Raw genomic sequence first — 16,739 nt, forward strand, 5'->3', positions numbered from 1 at the left:
TTGGTGTGCGAGCTGAAACAATCATCGTCCCTTGGCATTTCCAGCAAGTTATAGAAAGCATACCACTAGGCTTGCTTCCAACTCTTATTATGTATATCCTACAAAGGAGGCACTGCAACAGCTCTATGGATATGCCTGAAATGTAACAAGAAAACAGACAGATCCATGAAAAAGTCTAGCCTTGGAGGTACATGTGACGTTGCACTCTATATGATTTTATGAAAATATGCCGATGAGTGTGACTCTAATGTAACTGGAATATGCTTCATACAAAAGGTCTCTGGTAAAGTATCATTACAAAGCTTATAGTCTACTGAGTGTGGTCATCCAATTTGTATAAATGTATCACTCTTGTATCTAAAACTAGAAATATGAAATATAATGCGGAGGTCCTATTGTAATTATGCAAAGTGTGAGCCATTAATGATGGCTTGGAATCTTGATGGCTCCCATTAACCAGGACAATTGGCTGTAAATGGCTCTGGTTACTTGTAAGTCTTCCTGTATACCTGTGTGCTGGCAAGTGGGTAATGAAGTCTTACAGTGACATATGATCATGTCACCTGAACTGGAATCCATTTTTAACCTGGTGCTTTTCCATTTAGAAGGAGGGGTGGGAACCCAAAGAGGGACAAAGGATTCCCGCCTTGTGCAAAAGATATAAGGGGGTGGAACAGAACAAAGGGGACAGCAGTCATGAGAAATCCCCTAGCTACCACTTGAGCTGGAACAAGGGCTGTACCAGGGGAAAGGTCTGGGCCCAGACTAGAAAGGAGTCTAGTCTGTGAAAGAAGCTTATGGGAACATCTCTGAGGATGAGGTTTCATCTGTAATCAGTTTCTTACTGTATTAGGCTTAGACTTGCATGTTTTTGTTTTATTTTGCTTGGTAATTTACTTTGTTCTTTCGGTTATTACTTGGAACCACTTAAATCCTACTTTTTATATTTAATAAAATCACTTTTTGCTTATTAATTAACCCAGAGCAAGTATTAATACCTGTGGGAGCAAACAGCTGTGCATCTCTGTCTATCAGTGTTATAGAGGGCAGACAATTTATGAGTTTATCCTGTATAAGTTTTATACAAAGTAAAACAGATTTAATTGGGGTTTGGATCCCATTGGGAACTGGGTATCTGGGTGCTAGAGACAGAGCACTTCTTAAGCTGTTTTCAGTTAAGCCTGCAGCTTTTGGGGAACATGGTTCAGACCTGGGTCTGTGTTTGCAGCAGGCTAGCGTGTCTGGCTCAACAAGGCAGGGTACAGAAGTCCCAAGATGCCAAGGAAAACAGGCTCAGAGGTAGTCTCAGCACATCAGGTGGCAGTCCCAAGGGGGTCTCTTGTGACCCAACCAGCCATAGGTCAGGAAACAGACCCTTTGCTCTAGGAATAAAAGGAAAGTTCTGCATGATAAAACAATGACCTACCCAAGTTCTGCACATACACAGTTTCCTTAAGGACCTATAGTAACTAGAGTGTTAAAGGAAACTCTGCCTTAAAAAGAAAAACTACATATAGTCTTGTGTTACAATAGCTCTTTATGTATGTATGTATATATATGTATATATATATATATATACACACACACACACACAGATCCCAGATGACATCTTAACACACACTAGTTCTGGGGAGGGCTAACGTGGGAGATGGAGCAGGGGTGTTCTCAACATTTTCTTTTTTAAATAAAAACTACCATCGAAAGGGTGAACATTGTTATTTAATGGCACATACTTTTTTTAATCCGATGTCGTAAGAGACTTTGGGCTTATTTAAAATCAAACCACCACAACATTCAAATCCTATGGAGATGGTCTCAGCCAAATTCTACTCTGACTTACAATATGTAAATCGGGAGTATTTCTAGTGACTTCAGTGGAGTTACTCCGGATTTACACTCACAGAAGTGAGAACAAGATATACCCCTCTGCAATCATTTTATAGCATACAAGGCTCAGTCATGCCCCCACTAAAGGCAGCGGAAATAGAACCCAGCTAAATAAAGCTCATATGTATTTGCATTCTTTTCATAATCTGTACTGACCCCTAAGGACACAAAGCTAGATGCCTTTCTGGATCTTCTGGTTTAGCAGGGTTCATAAGAGGCCAGAGCTCAAAATGCTGGTCACTTAAGATCTATAATACTGTAGCTCTAATTTGCCCTAGTCTCTGTTCTTTTCCTCGCCTGTTATAGAAGGAGAGCATATACAAGGGGAGACTCCTCAGAGTAACCAATTTCTAACCTGTATTGAGCCAGAGACAGAAGCAGCATTACCTGCTAATATATATTGTCCCTTTACACACCAGTTTTGCCTGCCCACTTTTGGTCATCACCAGCCTTGAATAGGTAACATTGAGCTATACCTCAGGACAGAGGAGCTCTGTGGAGCACATGCTATATAATTTGCTCTCATGTTCTTCTGTATGGTTGGATCATTTTCTCTCTCGCTGTACACAGAAGCTCCAGTTACCAACATCCTGGAGATACACAACTCAGGATATACAACACAGAAAGAGGTTTTGGCAATAAAACAACAGCTTTTAGTCTGAATGATAAACATGGTTTATAAATGATAAACAAGAGGTTTGTTGTTAAACATAAAGATATTCTCAGGTACTTTGACAGCAGACTCCTTAATGATGAAATACGGTGTAGGCTATCTTACAGCCCTCTCCTTTCCTGGACAGTTTGAAATAAGCTCTTAAGATCCTTAGTGGTACATTATTTACAAGTATATTTTGTTTGAAATAGTGGGGCAATGACTGGAGCATATTATTCCATTTTAAATGACTGAAAAGGATTGGAAGGACCATCTCATAGGAATGTCGATATATCTTTTCTATCCACACATCTGCCTGTCTGTTTTACAGTTTTCGACAGTGCCTGTCACCATAATATTCAAGCACTTCTGTGGATTTAATGGGTTATTTATGAGAGAAATTGGGAAGAGCTGTGAAGAGCCTAGCACTGACCAGCACTGTCTTCACCATATCTTTAGCTGAATGTTGGAGGAGGAGTGGTGGTGTTTTTTTAAGAGGGTAGAGCAGAGGACAGAGAATCAATGAGTACTGTGTTCTAATCCTGGCTCTTTACTGATTTGCTGTGCGACCTTGAACCAGTCACTTAATATTCTCCACTTATTCAATAAATCTACCTCACAGGGGAGACAAACATTTGTAAAGAGCTTTAAATCCTTGTATTATGTAAATATGAAGTATCCTTTCCAGCAGCATGAGTAACAATAATCTACTCTGTTCTTTTTATTTCTGGCTGGTCAAGTCAGTACTATTGATATCTTAGATGTGAAAAGAAGGGGATGCACTTTTTCTCCTGACAATGCTATTGTATTTCTATCCTGCACGTGCACTGTTCAGATGTTTGCATAATATTTTCCAGGAACCAGTTCATTTCTGCAAAATCACGTTTTTTAATATTTTCCCCCTCTCACAATGCCTTTGGTCCAGGGACATGTTGTAGTCCCGAAGGAGACTGAATAGGATATGTTCCCTGGCTGATCTTCAACTCAGCTGTTTGCAATATTCATCCACCCTCTTAATGGTCTGCAGTAGGTTAGAGTTCCTGGTTAACTACTTAACATCTACATGTGCCCCTGAGCCAATTCCGGTCCGAATTTGCCTCTGCTGCTGAGGTGAGGTGGAGATGGGGGAAGAGAAGAGAAAATAAGAAACTGGAGCGAAATCAACATAATGAAGTTATGAAAAGCCCTTTATTTCTCACTATGCATTCAATTTCAGAGCACGAGGGTACAGGGGATGTGCGCATGCAATGGGAAAGACTGAGCTCATCCCTACACCACTCCAAATGGAAAAACTAAGCACTAATTCCATGGAGAGGCAGCAGAAAGAAACAGAAGGAGCCATCCCCTTCCACAAACATGGGGGAGAAATGCGTAAGGCAGCAATACATGCAGAAAAAGTTCTGGTGGTGCATCCCTCAAGGCTGAGAGGTATCAGGTTCCCAAGGCGGCCAAGCACTTCTGCAGCACTGGAGTGCCCTTACTGGGTCACTTTCACCCCTATGGTACTAGAGCAGAGGACTCCTAGATAGTGAGTCAATCTGGGAAGGGAGGCTTCGGATCTGTCCCAGACCTGCCAGTTGTCTTGCAGCTCCTTTTAATGTCTCTCTCTCCAGCCCAGCACTGTAATCTCAAACACAGCTCGGGGGAGAGAAAATCTGGCCTTTTAAGCAGGAGTTGAAAGGGTTCCTCACCACACTGCACAAGCACTGTTTGCCTGCTCCTTTCCCAGCCAGAAGGGAGCAAGGAGGAAATAGATGCTCAAGAGCCCAGGGAGGGCCCATCCCCACCCATCACTCCTCCCAACCCCAGGCCTCCAACCCCCACTGATTTAACTGTCCCTGTGACACAGTACAGAGAAGAATGCAGAGACAAGTGAGAAGGGACATCCAAGGGGAAGACACAGGGAAATAAAACTACATCCCACGCTTTGCGGGCTTCACAGGAAAAGATTTGGAGGAGGAACCACCCTCTCGCACTGCAGAGGGAAAATTTTAGGGGTGGTCTGACAGATCCCCTCTCTGGGAAAAGAGAAGAACTAGAGCAGTGATGCTCAGACTGAGACTCGGGAGCCATAAGTGGCTCTTTAACGCGTCTCCTGCGGCGCTTTGCAGCACATGATCATTAAAACGCTGTGTGATTTAATAATTAAACAGTCAGGATGCCTTTACTACGTTATTAACCTATTGTATGTAGTTGACAAAATAATAATACTTGGTCAGTCATTTTGCGGTGAGAATAATATATATTAAAAAAATAGCAAATGAACCAATGAATTCGTTCTACTTTGGCTCTTTTGGGTAATGTTGATCACTAATTTGGCTCCTGCATCACTGAAGTCTGAGTATCACTGAACCAGGGGAAGTGGTAGTGGAGGTGGTCAGAGGAAAAGAAAAAGATTGAAATACAGAATCATCTGGAGCAGAGTCTCCTTTGCAAACTGTGGACTGATCTCTCATACCCTGCCCATGCAAATGACTAGGAATCTCTGACTAACACATATATTTGGAGGGTGATGAGAAATGAAAGTATTTTCAACCACATTATTGCTTTATAATGGGGAAAATGCGTCTATTTTGATACACATATAAATCATTAAAAATTTCACATTCTTGTGCATTTGAGTAAGCATAGGGGAGAGAACAACAGTAATTTAAATGTGCCAAATCTGTTTCATTCCAAAATTTAGGCTCTGAAAACCGGAGCACATGTGGGGGGTGTTTGCACAATTTAGGTTTCCATAATTTTTGTTACATTCATGTTGGAAACACAAAAAACAACAGTAACAGCAGCAGCATTTCACTAGTTACTTGGAACGGGAGGGAAACAAATGGGAGTTTAGTCTAGTTTCCTTGTCATAAAGGAGTGGAGTTCACAAAGTAAACTAACAGCACAAACAGAGAAAAGTACAATGAGATTTTTAAAATCCATTCAGATTGAAAAGCTTCAGGTGTTCTAACACGAGCTTGGACATTAAAAATTATTTTGACAGTGCCCTTTTAGGCACCAAACTCTAAATGATGAGTCACATAATTGAAATTATTCACACCACCACCCCTGATATAAAATCCAGAAATGTGCAAGAGCAGAGAGTGCGCTTTGTGTTTTGCCCAATTTGCATGCAGCCCCAGGGATAGGCACAAGATTCAAATTTCCAAACAAGGATTCAAACAAGCACTTGCTGAAAGTGAGTATCTACAGTCTCATGGCACAATTAACGCATCTTTCCTTCGTCATCTTTTATCTTCACTGGGATAAAGCAAAGGTAGGGAAGATCTTTCCTCAAAAATCTCCAAGAGAAAAATTCAGCAGTAAAACCGGGGTGACCGGGTGGAGAGAGGTGAACTTAGTCTTTAAGAATTCTCTCTCTCTTTCGGGTTCATTGCCTCCTTATTTCTCACAGCTCTCTTTCAGGTTCATGATTTAGGATGCTAATTTTTCCACTTTTTGTTTAGGCCTCGCCAACTGCCTGTCAAACCAGTTAACATTCACTGTCTGACAAGTGAGTTCTATTACTCCCCTAAAGGCTGCAAGGAAGGTATTGAGACTATGTAGGGAATTATTTTCTTTAAAAATGTTGTTTGTCTTCAAGTCTCCTTTAGAAACAACTGGGGGCTTAGGAAGGGATGTGAAACCACAATGCGTTCCTCACACCCACACCGCATTTGGAATCCACATAGGAACCATCACTAGAAGAACTACAGTGCATTCCTCACACCTGGCAGTAAATAAGGCTGCAATTAAATGTGCATTATTTTATTACAGCCAACCTTGGCTAGTGATATCACCCAACTTTTGGTACACTATCTGGTACTCTACTTCTTGTCATTCTGAAAAGGCTTTGAGATGTGGCAAGTTTGACTAGAGAAATGATCAGAGTGTGTGTACAGATAACATTTAACTGGAAAGAAATTCAAATGACCACAGAAGGAAGAGTTGGATTTGCATCCCCAAAATCACAACTTACAGCAGCACAGTGATTTCTTAAACTCCAACTGTGCAAAAACTTAAGTCCGTACATAACGGTACACAGGAGCAGTGCCGTAGAAATCCGTGTCAGCGCAGACTGTAAACTCTGTGGGAAAGATACTCTCGCACTAGGTGCCTACACTGCACCCCGAACAACAAGGCCTCAGCCCTAGCTGGGGTCTTTACATGATACCACATTAAACATAAGAAACAGTCTTTCTAAAGCACAAGGTGGGTGAGGCAATATCTTTTATTGGATCAATTTCTGTATAGAAGATATTGCCTCATCTCTCTCTAATACCCTGGGACCAACAAGGCTACAACACACCGCAAACGATTCCTGAAGCACTACACTTTCCCAAGCATGCACTCATAATGCCTGCTGAAGTCAGTGGTTTCCAGTGCACGTGTCTGAGCGAAGAATCTCGTCCCAGGACAGCAACATTTTTATTTATTCGTTTATGGAAACAAGTCCTACAGCCAAGACTGTCCAAACTGGCACGTACCTCCTCTCGCTTTGCTTTTATGGTTTTGTTTTTGTTTTTTTAAACTCGGTTCTTCAAATCTATTGGTTGTTTTAAAATGAATTCATGACATTAAGTTTCTGCATCTCAAGTAAAGTGTTTGCTGCAGTTTCTGGCTATTCATAATTTTTAATTGGATACATTTCTCCATGAAGAGACTAATCCAGTCTCACACTAATGATCTATATTGAAGACCTAATGAATTCTTATTCTGACAGAACAACCCTTTTACGTTAGGACTCTAGGCTAAGGCCACAATTATAATAATGGAAAAATCATTTTTGCTGCTTCATGAAATGCTAAAAGAACTTTATAAAAAAAAAGCTTAACTGGGAAGCCATTTCAAAATTAAGCAAATACTACTAATTTATGCCTCAAACCCACAAAGACAAAAGGACATACTTTGCTTAACACACAGAGTAGCTCAATTTAATTCAATTAGAATACTAGTAGTAGGTAAAGCTAAGCATGTGATTACATCTTTGCAGGCTCGGGGCCCTAGCACAATACAGACTTTTAATGCACTTCAATGCCCGTTCAAAGCCATCTAAAATGAGATCCTGTTTTAAATTGTCTGTATTCAGCAGGAAAACACATGGAATGATTAGAAGGCTCCAACTGACTGACTTGCTTCCAAGATAGGCAAATTCATTCTGAATATTTAGTGCAAAAGCTGAGCCTGGATTTCCAATTATTATTTCTGTGTTTGTTCAGCCCCACCTATGAGCTTAGTAGTGAACATAATATCAATACTTAACACTAACATGGTGCTTTTCCTCCTCAATGCACTTTACAAACATTATCTAATTAATTCTCACAATATTCTTGTTGTCATAGGTATTTATTATTAATAAGAACAAAAGGGGAAGAAAACAGTTTTAATTATTTTGGTCTTTTACCTTGTTGCGAACCGACCTCTTTACTTAGGATTCTGACACACATTGATTTGTTTTGTACCTTCTAGTCTGGCACTGCCTTTCCTTCTCACTTTCCATCCCCAAGCAGTCTCCCAAATTTGGGCCCAGTCCTGCAAACCTTTAATCACATGAGTTAATAGGCCTATCTCTGAGAGGATAAGAGTTACCGCATCAGTTGCGCAATTCTAGTGCACATTCTAATTTTTTTATTTTTATTTATTTACTTATTTTTAAAGATAACTGAAGGGACACTATAGCTCAGTCTTGTGCTTATTTTTTGTAAGCGTGTAAACTAATTTAAGCCACAGCTACCAGTAGTGTTGTAAATTCAGAGGCAAAAACAGAAAAACTCACTTTCATTTGGTTTGCCTCCTTTTATGAGAGTACACTATCATACCAACATTGCGTACCATTGAGAGCTCTGTGCTGTACTTTCCATGTATGCGCTGCAGTGGCTATTCTGTCTGCATCTGTCAGTTGAACTTTCTCGCCAAAGCAGCCTCCCGAAAGATGCCAAGGTCTCCTTCTAGGTGAGGCAAGCTAAAGTTTCATTTGACAATGGGTCTGATTTTCTCTCCAGTATGGAAAGTGTGTGAATGGGTAGCGTGTGTAATATATAGCTCGTCAATTGGTCACTAACAAAAAAAACTGAGTTTATGTTATATTCAACTTACTTTTTCATTCCATGCCCATAATCCAATTCCAAGAAATGCTATGCCCAGAAACTGAAAGAAACAAGAGGAAATTCGGGTAAGAACTGTGAATTGACTGTTACAAACATTTCATATATCAATTGCCCCTTCATCTTCACCCCTCTGTCTGGGAACCTCTGTACCTCTGACAGTCATGTCAAGATTTTTCCTGTGCTGTCGGCGTCCGAATACAACAGCTTCTCCTACAATTCCACAATTAAAGTTAGAGAATGAAAGGCTGTTTTCCTGGCACAGCAAACAGCCAGAGAACAGCAGGATAAGGGGGAAGATCCCTAAAGCAGCACAGCCAGCTTAATGCTTTCCCACATACACATCTCAGACGCCATGAACATCACTTCCCCAACCACTCCACAAACCAACTCAAAGAAATATCTCCCAAGCCTCACATAAGCCAAGATCTGCAGCAGGACAACACAACATACCATCCTCGTTTTGCCAGTCAGCTGTACAGAGTTGCTTTCCATGCAACGCACAATAAGAGAAATTCGGCTAGAAGGAGGAAGCACTAAAATTCATATTCATTACCAGATATAGTTATGTTGCCCACATAATGGCCTATCAATGGGTACATTTTTAGACGAGAACTGTCATCAGAAAAAACTACTAAAAATAATCCTAAAATAAATCTAAAACAAACATAATTTTATAGCTTTCTATTTATTGGTTGCTTTCATATTTCACGACGAACAAGCTACTTCAGTAGGCCATGCAGCCAATAAGACACCATATCTTTGCATATCTCAGAATGGCACAGCATATTTTAAAACTATTGATCTCTCTCTCTCTGCATTCAGAAAACATTCAATAAATTAAATTAATAAATGACTCAATCTTGCATTCCCAAAATATGCACGTTTCCTTTCTCAAGTAGAACTTGCAGAGTTGAGCTATACTTGTGGTTTTGGTTCAAAGAGTTTTGCAAAAACTTTCTTCCAGTCTTGCTTCACATGATTTAAACACCTTTGAAGTTCTGGGTTTGTACTAACGCCAGAACTAAAGTCTATTGAGACGGATGAGGTTTTATAGAATACTAACTCAAACCACAAAATTGGTCCAAATTAATGGAAACTGAGTCAAGGCTGACAAATTTTGAGTTACTATTTACCACTGATTACATCACAATCTTCATGACTTCAGGGGACAGTTGCCCATCTAAGGAATTCCTTGTTCCATGGCTTATCTTCAGTACTGTATATGCCCATAAGATTAACAAGTGCCATGCTGCTTTAGGATTGTGTAACAGTCAAAAAGTTGAGGCTTTAATATAAACAAACACACACAAAATAACAGCCAATAACCAATGAGCAAAAGAACTACTTAGAAATAACAATTCCAGGGACAATGAGTTGTAATCACTACAATCACTCCTCTCTGGCAATAGGAAAATGTTGTTTTACTCATGTTCTATGGTTTCCAGGCATATTACTAGTTCAGCTGAAGTGTATGTTTGGCTGCTATGGCCCAGCGATACATGCATACCAGCTTCTTTGGTCATCCAGGAGACTCCAGAATGACCCTGAAGCCCGCACCACTTCTCACATATCCCATTGGCCGGGAACGGCGAACTGCGGCCACTGGGAGCTGCAGGAGGCTGAGCCTGCAGACGGTCAATGAAAAAGAAACGTCTTGCGGTCCACCAGCAGATTACCCTGAGGCCGCGTGCCAAAGGTTGCCAACCCCTGCATTAAAGTTATTGATATAACTCCCTCACATGACAGCTATTAAACTCTGACTTTATTTGCAAATGTAATTCTCATGCTAGGAGTCAGTCTATTTGACCTCTGTGCAATGGCTGGAGGCAGACGTCAGGAGATCCCTGTAAAATGTGGGTGGGGCCCCAAAGGGAATTCACCCATAAGAAACACACACAGCTACCCCTCAACAAAAGTAAGGAAGGGGAAGGCTACAATAAAAGCAAAACAGAATAAAAACCGCAAGGATCAACTAATTACAGTTGCCATACAGAATGAAAACAGGAAGGAAGTATACGTCCAAGTTAAAATGAGGGAACCAGAGGGCACACAGAGACTTCTCAGAGAAAGCACCTGAGCAATCAGGGGACGCTGGCTGGATATATGATCTAAGGGGCGAAAGGAAATAGGTGTCACAGTCACAGAGAAATCCCATCACCACCACTGGTCAACCTCCTCAATAGAAGGAGCCAGACAGACAAATTTGGAGACTGAAGTCCTCTGTTTCTCCACAGAACTGATACAACAGACAGCAGTATAGCAAGCTTTCTCCACACCTGGTCAGCATGACTGGATTTGTCCTATAGGGGTCACTCTAGTAGCATTTCGGGTTATACACTTCAGGCCAGATCCTCAAATGGTGTAAGTCAATGTGGCTCCACTGAAGCCCATGGAGCTATGCCAATTTACACCAGAGGAGGTGCTGCTCCTTCAAGTACATTTTAGTCCTTGGCCTCTCTGTTGAGACTGCCAACAAGGGTTCCAGTTAGTGGCATGGGTGGTAGATTTTTTTGCGATATTAGAGACCTGCCCACTGGTCAAATTCAAAGCCAGTTTGAATTGGGTGGGTTACAAATCAATAACCCAGACACAAAAGGCTCTATATACCCTGATCCACCAAGTCCCACAACCCTACTAAACTTTAACTACTTTCCTATGCCCCTGAATAAAAAGGGAAAATGGCTGTGTACTACGACATAATACCCTGAACCTTTGCCATTTTTTGTACATATACCTGCAAAGTTACTTTCAAGAAGACATCGAGTACCAAGCTCTAAAGATAAGTAATCCTGACAATGTTTTCCTGCCATGAAGGAAAGATGAAGGGGCAGCTGGGACTCCATGCAACATCCACTGTAAAATCTATTTCAATGAGTAAATGTCATGGTAGGAATTGACTTTGTGAATTAAATGAAGTGTGCTGTAACCCAAAAGATATTGTAGGGTTCAGAGTTGAAACTCCTGTAAATGATCCATCAGGTAACCAGAATGGGCATATTAAACATCTCCTCTCTCCACACTGCCTGCTTACTAAATGGTACCATGGAGCAAGATTAACTGCAATGTAAGATAATGCTTGTCAAATGATTAACTCTACAACTCACTAATATACACCATTCCAGCATGCAGTGAGAGAGCACTTTTTAAATACCTAACAAACATCTTTAGGGCAGGAGAGATCTACAGCATTGCAATGTAACCAAGCAGAGCCTCTAATATAGAAAGAAAAGGGGGGACGGGGACGCACAAGTGTGCGCACATGTGTGAGATTTTCTCCTCTGGCTTTAAAGAGTTCAGCTACAGAGCCAACTATATAGGCACTGGTTTGGGGCCACATAACAGAATGTTGCTCGAATGGCAAATTGATTTTCTTTGCAGTTTCTCTGCAATAAACTGATCCTGTTCATAGATTTTTTTTTTTTTTGGCGTTCAGTATATTTTCTCTTAAGAGCTGTGTAAACAACTTAGTATACTAATGATTTTTCTTTCCAAAACCATGCCAAGAAAATACATTTACCTATCTGGGAAAAGGAGAGAGGGGAAATGGAGGGGATTCCCCAGCACTGAACTCAACAGCTTCGTAGTGAGTTCACTTCTTACTTCTATGCATTTTCGAAAGAGGCTATTTTAGTTATGTGCCACGAGAATTTCTATAAAATGTTAACTTAATATTAACCAAAACACTCAAAACTTAGTCATGTTTTCAGAAAGGCACACTGTCAAGTATTTCAGGCCCAAAATTTTACATACCCGTTAAAGTTGAATCATCAGCAAATGTCCTCCAGATCATATCCACAGGTTTGGTTTTAAAAATCAGTATCCCTTGCCCTAAAGGTCTAGCGATCTTGCCCTTATACGTGCTTGAGACCAGTTAAAGTCAGAGAGAGCTTCGTGTGTAGGCTGCAGAATCAGGTCCGACTGGTCCGTAATTACTATCAAGAGACATGGATGCTAGCACCACACTTTACCTACGTTCCAGGCGAACACGAGAAGTTGGTACGATGCCCTATGTTTGTATAAGGGGCACATGGAAAGCTTGATTTACATGGGCACCTACAGTAAACAAAAAACATCTCTCTCTCCTCTCTCTCTCTTTTTTTTTTTTTTTCAGTACCTACCTACTTGGGAACGGAGAGCTCAAGTCTTCATTCCAGGTAGATAACCAGAGAGACGTTCGCTAACAGGATTTAAGTTACCTGATAACTTTTAGATATACGGCTCACATTTCAAGCCGTGATGGGACACAATACATCAGGCCTTAAACCTGCCTTGGCCCAATGACAAGAACATTACCCCCAAGAATTCTGGAATCCAACAGAATCCATTAATCACAGAAATATCATCATCACACCACTTCCAGTGCCCTGACAGGCAAGAGGGAAAGCCCTGTCTTCCATCTGGAAGAGACAATGATTAGACCATAACTAATTGTCTGCTGTCTACACCCCACCACCACCACCACACACACTAAGTGTTAGATCAGATTCAAAGTGTCACCTCCTCAGCTGTAAGCAGAGCTAGGAACCATCTGGGATGATCATATTTACCACAGTGGCTGTGACTAACCCGGGAGAGCTGTCATTCACATGGATGTTGAAATTCCCCAAGACAGCCAGCCCTAGCCGCTGCAACAACAGGCTCCAAAAGACCACTCTGGCAGCCGTGACAGGAAGTTTGGGGGAATGGCATGGCGGTCTGTACTCCACAAGGACACCCTCTGCCCTCCCACAACCCAGTCAGCCTCCTCCTAGCACCTGCCTATCAGATAGACAAACTCCTTTGAGAGCAATAGGGCCCTTTCTACATCTGAGATCAGATGCACACCCAGTACTGACTCCAAAGCTGACTTTCTTCCTCATATGGATTTTTTTAACTTCTTTCCATATGGAGGAAGGGGCCTTCTCTGCATCAGCGTCTAGAACTTCACCTACTGACTTGCTGAAAGCCACTGGGTCTCTTCCCCTTCTGGCTCTTTCCCCTTGCCAAGCCAAAGCACCCTTAAATTCCTTACTGTTACACGGTGCTCTTTCACATATTCTTCCAATAACAATATGTGCTTTAATAATCTTATATTTAAAAAAAAAGATTCCCTCATTTTCTTCACTGTAACTTTTAAGTTCATCAAGTTCTCGGAGCACCCTACCTGTTGTCAGTCCTCTTTTGTTGTCAAATGTTTCTACTTCATCTTCCACAAACAAACAATCTGTTTTTTTTTTTTCATTTCCTCTATTTCAACAGAGAGAAAATCCACTATGTCTTATAATCCGTGTCATACAGGGCCACTACTGCTGCTGATTAATATCATGTGGAACCATACAGAGATACTGAGGCCCTGAGCTTCAAGGTATCCAATCTTTGGTTACTCCCTCCAATACTCCCTTTTTGTTCTTGTGTTTTTGTCTGTACCATATTATCTGCAATCCAAATCAGGGCCTAAGTGTGCATGCAGCTTTGTGGCCAGAAAGCTCTATCCCCAGGGGCATAAGTACAAAACAAAGATTCGTCTCGTGATTTCTTTTTCTATTTATTTCTCCAATTTAAAATTTTCCTTACACTGTTGGAAACACAAAACACAACAGTATTGCCTGAATGTAGGAGAACAAGGAACTGAAGCTGCCTAGGAGCACAGCATGAAATTGATCAGCTTAGTTGCAGAATCCAACCTGTGTAACATACAAAAGTGAACATTAATAGTGAGAAATAAGTTTACATTTTTAAAATTACTTCAATGTTAAGCTCAGCTGTTAATAACTCAGAGTAAGGGGGGGGGGTGTTTATATATATATAAATTATTTTTATTTTAACAATGAGCCTTCAAGTTTTGAAGGATGTTACACTCTTTCCAGACCTGGGCCAAACAATATAATCACACAGGAAGGAGTTAGTAGAAATTAAATTGATCTTTTTTGGACTGAAGTGTTGAGACTGCAATTCTAACCTATGTTAAATCTGGGATGTGCCATTTGCTAGATAACATCAAGGTAGAAATTGGAACTGTAGACCAAGAATCAGATGTTTCAGCAGTATGACCTGGATATAATTATTAAACAGGGGTTTGAATCGAAACCCTAGATCCAAACACTGGATCTGTCTCAGAGGCAGAACCAACACACCAGCTACAAGTGTTTCTAAACATGGAGTTTCAAATTCCAGATCCAAAACTGAACTTTCCCAAAGTTCAGGGTGTTTGGATTTGTCCCATTATGGAGATTGGTTCAAGCTGTGAACTCTGATCTGAAACCAGATCTTGGATTTTGGTTTGGGCTCCATCTCTAATAAGAACAGATTATGTTTAAGCATTCTAAATCAAACCAGAATATGAAATACCAATTGCTCAGAGTATAATCTCCTCTGTGATGCTTCTACTAAAGAGCCAAAAAGTACATATGAGTTACAACTAACTCTGCTGTTTTTTTAACTTTATACAGTTTGCATAAGAAAGTTGTACTAAGTCCTTGTGGTTTAAACTGGCTTTCTTTGAAACTTGAAGGGATAAAACTGCACAATGAGCACACAGATGATGCTTACAAATACATCACTTTTGGAAAGGCAAGGAAGGAGGGAAAGACCCCATTCTTGCAAGGAGAATTAAACAGTAGAAAAACAAACAAGATGGCTAAAGTATAAAACTATTCATAAAAAAAATCCGTATTATGGCATTTGGAAATGGCAAAAATCTTTGAAAAGCTTTGGTAAATGCTGTATTTTGTGTGCAGTTCAATGTTGCTCTGTACAGAAGTGTGAAACGGTAAATATAAATACAATAGTTTAATAAGCAGTATGTACATGCGTATTTTGGGCCAGAACCGCAGCAGTAAATTACCATAGATCCATAGACTTTAATTAGATTTACACCACTTGAGATATTGACCCTTTGACTGGAGTTGAGGCTTATTATGGTAAAATATTGTCATTAGTTGCAAAAAGTGACTAACAGAAGGATATATATCACTTGAGTCAAAGGAAACCCATCCCATACTGTAGCCTGGAACATCACAACCCCCAGCCTATAGTAAGAGTTATGAGTTGGACATTAGGAAAAACTTCCTAATTGTCAGGGTGGTTAAGCACTGGTATAAATTGCCTAGAGAGGTTGTGGAATCTCTGTCATTGGATGTTTTAAAGAATAGATCTGACAAACACTTGTCAGGAATGATCTAGTTATTATGCAGTCCTGCCTTGAGTGCAGGGGACTCGCCAAGTTGACCTATTGAGGTCCCTTCCAGACCTTCACTTCTATAATTCTATGAGTAGAGGTGGCAGGACGACTGGAACAGCATTCCCAGTTCTGCTGCCATCCAACTTGTTGGTAGGAAAAGACAAGCGCAGCCTATTCGTTGAAGACCCTTAAAGAGAATCAAAATATGTATATATTGATCCTCCCCTCCAGTCCCCAAAACAGAAATCTCTGTCCCCTTCCCTCTCAAAGGCAACTGAAACAAGAGCAGGGGCCTACCAGAGGAAAGGATCGATGCCCAGACTACCCCAAGGACAGAGATACTATGGTGATGAACTATACAAGAATGCTAAAAATAAAATGAAAGCCTGTGGTAGAAGAATGGGGTTTCATCATGAAACCAGTGAGTTTCTCCAGAGATCACTTTGGGATTGGTTTGGAGTTTTCAGTTCACAACTACAAAACCAAAACTTCCAGCAAAGAGATGTGAACATATACACAAAACACTCTAGTCACGATAAACATGCCAACCAAAAACCAGTGTATTTCCCACAACTCTTACACAAATATCCCCTACCTTGTGTGACCAATTCTGCCTTAATTTACATCCAAGCCAGTCAGCAGAATTCTCTCCACTCACATTTGAGAAAGAGAAATATTCTGCTTTCAGTCAAGCATCAACCAACTTCACTTCAGTCACAAGAACTACTCCGGATCCATACCAGCCTAAAAGAGCAGAATTTTACCCTCTGTCTACAAATTACTCTAGATATTTTAGAGAAAAAAGGCCTAATTTTCTCTTGCCTTGTATCTTGTATAGCCATTTAGACCTGTGCAAAATGACTACAGAAGGCGCATGGTGGCAGAGAATCAGACCCAATGTGTCTTCAATATTCCTTGTTTGGAGGCAGACCCTCTGAAAACCTTGTTG

The 16,739-nt window shown here is 40.7% G+C and overlaps 1 protein-coding gene across 3 annotated transcripts in view; it reads right to left on the bottom strand.

The window, feature by feature from the left end:
• The window catches only part of TSPAN5 (tetraspanin 5), a 113,076-nt gene that overhangs the window by 13,170 nt on the left and 83,167 nt on the right, over positions 1–16,739 (bottom strand). For all 3 annotated transcript variants that reach the window (XM_084626050.1, XM_084626052.1, XM_084626051.1), the window contains one exon: positions 8,621–8,671. In XM_084626050.1, coding sequence (XP_084482176.1) covers positions 8,621–8,671 — 51 coding nt within the window. The remainder of the gene's footprint in view (positions 1–8,620; positions 8,672–16,739) is intronic.

Source organism: Lepidochelys olivacea (assembly GCF_965140295.1).
Source record: "Lepidochelys olivacea isolate rLepOli2 genome assembly, chromosome: 4".
NCBI lineage: Eukaryota > Metazoa > Chordata > Testudines > Cheloniidae > Lepidochelys > Lepidochelys olivacea.